Genomic DNA, 6,615 nt, shown 5'->3' on the forward strand with positions numbered 1-6,615 from the left:
AATATTTATGAGTAAATACTGGCTTCTATCACCTGGTGTGGCGCTGTGGGTTAATGTACTGGACTGAAAGATTGGTTTGAGCAGCAAGGTTAGCATTCAAGCTCACCAGCCACTCCTCAGTAACCCTATCCAGGGTCGCTATGAGTCAGAACCAACTTGACATTCTTAAGAACAACAACAACAACAACAACAACAATCATCCTCCTATTTGGGGGGAGGGGAAGCAACCCTAGATACAGAGTATCTTGATAGACTAAAAAACCAAAATAATTAAGGTCTTAAGTGGGGATACCGCGGGAGAAAGATGAGGCTTTCTACTCCCGTTAAGGATTTACACCCTCGGAAACCCTGTACAGGGTCACTATGGGTTGGAACCGACTCGATGGCACTTAACAACAACAACAAGTGGGGATAGGGGACTAGGCAGGAAGAATTTATTATACAGTAAAGAAATAAAATAAAAATGTTTCTCCTGAGTCTGTGTTTGATTTCTGACATTTGTGTTATAAAGCATTAAAATTGAGCAATTTCCAGTATTAGACATATTACTCTAAAAATAGTAGACTGAGCTGATTGAAAATCTCCCAATCACATGACCAAAACCAGCCTTTTAAGTTTCAGACATTAGTATTGCTGTTCATTGAGTTGGTTCTGACTCATAGTGACCCTGTATAGGGTTGCTGAGGAGTAGCTGGTAAGTTTGAACTGCTGACCTTGTGGTTCACAGTCCAGTGCTTATCCTACAGCACCAAACCAGGAGTCAGACATTAGTAGTACATAGAAATATTTATGAAAATTAATAATTTAAATATCGTATTCCTGTTCCCAGTATAAACAGATGCACACAGTTTAGAACATGCTTCTGTGGCTGATTTTATTTTACTTAAGCACACACATATAAAAGAAATAAATGCTTTCTGTTTTAATGATTTCCTGGCTTTAGTTCTGAAACTCTTGACTGGGCACGGAAGGATTTGACCCCAAGTTGCATGAGAGTTGAAAAGGAGGTGGCAATGATCATTCACATTTCTGGGCCTATGCCCATGTGCAGGCTCCATGCCAGAGATGACTCTGGTATTCTGCAAAGGGGATGTTTCCCATTCAAGCTTTTATTTGAGAAAACAGGAGAACAGCTCTGCATGAGTTAGCACTTTGAAACTTGGGAAATATGAAAGGAAAACAGCGACCACATTTTTTTTTGTGTGTCTGTGAAACAAGAAAAAGAGCTGGACAATAAAAACAAAATTCTCATCAGTTTTTATATCTTCTTTGGTTAACACTAGACTGAGCAGTGCTGAACCACAATGAAAGAGTACATTAAATATAAAACACATACGACAATGTTGGGGTACAAAAGAAGAAAACGTTTATAACTCAGCAATGTGGTACCATCATAAGTTTTCTGAAATCCTGTATGGGATTTCCATCATAAGTTACTGTTTCTCCATCATAAGTTACTGAAATCCTGTATGGGAATTTTCAATCTTCTCCAGGAATCAGTTAACAGTTTTCAAGACTTTGTTATCAATGGCATTTGAATCTAAAATGTAAAATTCTCTGCACAGAGGATTCATGGTAGATAAAGGCCTAGGAGGAGACCTGGTGGCACAGTGGTTAAACAATCAGCTGCTAATCAAAAAATCGGCAGTTCAAACCCACCAGCTGCTCCGTGGGAAGAGAGAGATGGCAGTCTGCTTCCACAAAGACTTACAGCTTTGGATACACATAGTTTCAACTCCATCCTATATGGTCCCTATGACATAGAACCGACTGGACTATAATGGGTTGGGTGTTTTGGCAATGGGTTAGAGATTTTTTGGTTTTGTTTGTTTTTGGTTAAAGGTCTATACTTTTGAAAAACTTTCAAAACTGTCCAAAGTATTCAAAAAAACCCATGATTCTACCTGTACTTTTTAAGCCATTTCATGGTAATGCTTTATTATTTAAAAGGCGAATGAATTGTATGTGATTGTGAACACGGAACAGTACCACTATGGATATCAGTGAAACAGTCCATAGTTACAACAAAACTGTTTTTGTGTATTCTATCTATATACCAATAGCCTCTTCTCCAACAAATACATACTCTGAAATTCTTAGTAACTACATAGTAGAAAGCAACTGATGATTCTTAATTAAGTTTCAAATGTGTTTCTTCAGACAGCTGCACACACATGTGTACTAATCTAATTGTTAGTTGCACCTGCTTCAAGTTAGCAATATTTCATAAAGCACATGGAAAGAATGGCATTTTCAAGTGTTAATTTGTTGAATATAAATCTATACTTCCTTTCAATAGCTTATGGCACATATACTACCATACAAAAGTCTGAGGAACACAAATGTGGGTGATTTTGAGTTGCCTGACTGGAAAACAAAAGTGTCTTTTCAATCTACAGTTATGTTATACACTTTCACTTATAACAGAGTGGTTTTCACTGAGAAGTATCTGAATATATTTTTTTCCCAATATTTTATGAAGTACTCTTTGACTCTACCAAGTATAAGAGAAAAGGAGGGGAAAATGCAACTGAAATTGCTTCACACACTGCTGAAAGTTGCAAACAAGGAGTTAAATTGGTGCAGCCCTCTACCACCATACTCATATCGACCACCACCAAAAACCATGATGATTTTTGTTCCTATCTGAAATCTTCAGTTTCTGAGTATTAAAGAGAGCAATGATAAAAAGAAAATTACCTCCTGGAGATTATGAGCTTAAACTCTGGATTCTGTACATGGAGCAAATCTGCTTCCAGAGATCGCACCCTGTCTCTTAGGAATCACCCTAAAATCTAAAATTATTCTAGCCATACAGCTAAAAGATTTCCATTTATGATATAGAGGTATAGACACTTTTTCAGAAAATGAAAGTTTTTGCTGAATCCTAAGGTATGAATTTCTAAATTACTGTGCTATAAACTGATTTATTGATTTAAAAAGAAAAAGTATACGCACTATCCATACTTGTAGTCTACCAAACACCACATTAAATGCACATTTACATAACTAAAAGCAAAGATGTACAATTCTAACAGGTAGGTTCTCTGGAGGATCTGTGTATGTCCTTTACTGATTAAATAATCAAAGCCCTGTGTCTGCTCTGAGCATAACCTGATGAATTGGTCTCCATCTACACAATACCAAAAGCTCTCTCCCCCTCCCTTAAGATTAGCTGCAAGCTGACCAAAAGATAAATATTACTTTAAATTCAATTAAAATCTAAATACTGTTTTTACAGAATTTGAGATTATTTTCAAAAACTTAATAAAGTTGGACACTAGCCTAACTTTGGCTTTGACTAAATATACTAAGATTTTTCTGTACAGCTACAAAAATGCCACATCCATATGTTACAAGAACACACGTCAAACACTTCAGAAGTAAGCAGAACTGGGCGAACTTTTATGTCAATCAAAGGAGTACAAAAAAGTCATACTTATTCTGAAAACTGAACTCAAAGATACAAAAAGTTTTCAAGATAAATTTGCCTAGAGCAAAGAAAGACGTATATACCTATCCATTTTTTAGAGCAGTGTTTTACAATTATCAATGTGCAAAGGAATTAATTTAATTAAAATTAAAAACTGTATTTTTAAGAAGCAATAAATACCATCAATCTTTAAGTTCCTCTAAGATGTGATCATCTCACTCTATGAAACCAGTTGAATTTTCTTCATCCTTTGTTTTTGTTCTGCATCTGCATTAACATGGCTGCTAATTATATTACCCTGGTGACACATAAAGTCTGAATGGTGGGAAAAAAATCCCATGATTCTTAGAGAGTACAAAATACTCCTTAGGATTCAAATATGTAATTGTAGATTGAATACTCCTAGGTTATAGGTACCACTAATTTGTTAGTGAATCACGCTACGCTGTGATTCAGAATTTGGTTTTTAAGTTACATAGCACCTCTCCAATGTACCATTGCATGCATGCACACACACATGCATGTACCTACAGCCGCACGTGAGCACAATAACACTGGAAAACAAATCTTTAGCTTGGTCATGTTACTTTGTGTATTTAACTTTTCCCACTTATATACTTGTATTTTTCTGGAACTGTTTACGTTCTTGAGGAGTTCGTAATCATAAAAAACAACAGCATATAGATCTAATGCGTATATTTTCAGTAATTACACACTTCCACGCTAAATGACTAAAAATTACATCACATTAAAAAAAATTCTGCATGAATGCTCTTACCCACCCACTCATCCTCAAAATATCACCAGTGAATTAGCAAATGCATTCTTTTCTGAATCATATGTAAATATATGATTGTTTTAAAATTAGTTATACAATGTGGCATTTGGCATATTGGGCCTAATGAGTAGTATTCCAATGTAAACTTTCATTGTTTTAGTTAGCATTACCATTAAGAGCCTTTACTGTAAAACTTAAATCTGTCATACAGAAAAATAAACCGCTTTACCCATCATTGAGAAAATATTACATCCTTAAATTATGTTTAGACCTCTATGTTCTTCTTCATATCAGCAAGTGCATAAGTAATTCATAGATCAAACTGTGTATCATCAGATAACTTTCCTGAGAAATAAAAACACGCGGAGACAACAGACAACAAAAACATTGCTTCAACTGAAAATTAAACAACAGCCAGCACACACAGACTTTCTGACAGCTTAACGATAAAGAACACTGTCAGTTCCAGATACAAATTTTCACTTTTTTGAACACTTTACTAATTGGAATGTCAGAGATCTCCTTCAGTCTAGTAGCTCTTTCAGTCTTTATAAAACAACTGTTGGAAATTTAGCTGTTCGAAATAATTTATACTTTCCATGGAAAGCTATTTAATAACAGGAATAAACAAGTACCTCTTACCCCAAATTAACCACTTAGGGTAAGATTTTTCACCTCTAAACTCTATCCTCAACCCCTCTTTCCATCGCCCTTACAGAACTCAAATTCAGTGACACGACGTTTTCCATTACTGATTTCTTACTTCTTTACAACTGTACAACATTCCTCAAAAAGTATATATAATACTACATCCTACGGAATCAAACAATATGATTTATTTCAGGAGTGCAATTACAAATATTATATGAAATAGAATATTTTCCTCTTGAAATTATTTTAAGACATTGTGATTTAACGGTTACCAGTTCAGACTATGGTAACGGTGTTGCAGAGTTCAACCAAGTATTTCTCTTTAATCCATATACTTTTTAAAACGCAATGTCGCTTCTAGATCAGACTGCTATATTAACTACCCTAAATAGGGGTCTGTTAGAGCAACAGACTTACAAGACAATATATTTCTAAAAATACAACACATGTGAATGAAGAAACAAAGATACTGCAAAAATGAGCCCATGAAAAAAAGTGGACAATTCCCTATTTGTATTTTAGCACCTGTACAGTAAATTAAATGTGGCAAGCACGTTGTTACATTAACAGAAATGCAATGCATAAAGGAACAAGAGCTATACCTTGCTTTGCTTAAAGAAATTAAAGAAAACAAGTTTAACCCGCACCTGCCAAACTGTCTTCAGAGAGACAGAAATAGGTGGGGGCAGCAGGCTCACCTCTCCTACACCCCACAGTGCGTCTCCAAGAAATCATTTTTAATATAGGCAATAGACCTGTCACCTTTTCTTTTTTTTTTTTTTCCCATTCTAATCAATGGCAGACCCTTTACTGCACTCCTCTACCCACTATCTCAAAGACACATTACAGAATAAGAGGACCCAAGTGTCACTTACCAGTTGCATGCCACAGATAAAGATAAGCGTGCACCTGCCACTGCAATAACCCATGGTTTCCGAGACCCCTGCCACAGCCAGACTGTCCCACGTCGGCCACCGTCGAGCCCCCACTTTATCCAATCAGATCGCTGGGAAGGACAGGCGAACCTGCCGAGGGCTCAGGGGCTCCGGGCTGCCGCTGCCAGCGTCCTGGGAAGTGACAGGCATTAGGACCTGCTAGTGCGGCGGTGGCGGCAGCTCCAGCCGCACCCGCCACACATACCTTCACTCGCTCGATGCACACGCCGCGCCGCGGGAAGCGCCGCCCGCGGAGACGCGCCCGGGGCCCGCAGGAGCAGCAGCGGTAGCCTCGCAGCGCCGCCGCGCCCTCGGGCATCTGGCCCCGAAGTTTCGCCCCCGCCGCTCCACACGGCGACTCGCCCCACGCCCCCCAGCGCGGCCGCCGCCCGACGCGCACTAGCCCTGCGCTCTCAGCGCGCCGGCTCCGGGGGCGACAGAAGAGCGCGCGGGGCGCTGCCCGCCTCTCTGCGCCGCCCGCGCCTCCTCTGCGCCCGATGCTGCGGAGCCCAACGGGCGGGGCGGGGCGCAGGCCGGGCGGGGGCGTCCGGACTCGGCGTCCCGGGCGCTGGCGGTGGCGGGGGGTAGCAGCGATGCCTAGTCCCGCCGCGTCCCTGCTGCGGCGCTGCCCCTCCCCTCGGCCAGATGTGTTAATCCTCCTCCAACAAATCCTTCAGCCTGCTCCCGCCGCCCCCTCCCGAAGCATCAACTTCTCCGAGCTCGGCCGTGCCTACCGCCGACGCGCCTGCTGGCGATGGTGTCTGGGCGGGAAGGAGCGGCGCGGGCGCTGCGGGGCCGCGGGACGAGGAGCCCGGGCA

The 6,615-nt window shown here is 40.4% G+C and overlaps 1 protein-coding gene across 1 annotated transcript in view; it reads right to left on the reverse strand.

The window, feature by feature from the left end:
- NKAIN2 (Na+/K+ transporting ATPase interacting 2) overlaps positions 1-6,059 on the reverse strand; it is a 1,602,249-nt gene extending 1,596,190 nt beyond the window's left edge. Inside the window, exon 1 of the mRNA XM_006834694.1 lies at positions 5,738-6,059. Coding sequence (XP_006834757.1) covers positions 5,738-5,791 — 54 coding nt within the window. The 5' untranslated portion in view covers positions 5,792-6,059. The remainder of the gene's footprint in view (positions 1-5,737) is intronic.
- Between the last annotated feature and the right edge of the window lie 556 nt (positions 6,060-6,615).

The sequence above is a fragment of the Chrysochloris asiatica genome, unplaced genomic scaffold (genome assembly GCF_000296735.1).
Source record: "Chrysochloris asiatica unplaced genomic scaffold, ChrAsi1.0 scaffold00013, whole genome shotgun sequence".
Classification (NCBI taxonomy): domain Eukaryota; kingdom Metazoa; phylum Chordata; class Mammalia; order Afrosoricida; family Chrysochloridae; genus Chrysochloris; species Chrysochloris asiatica.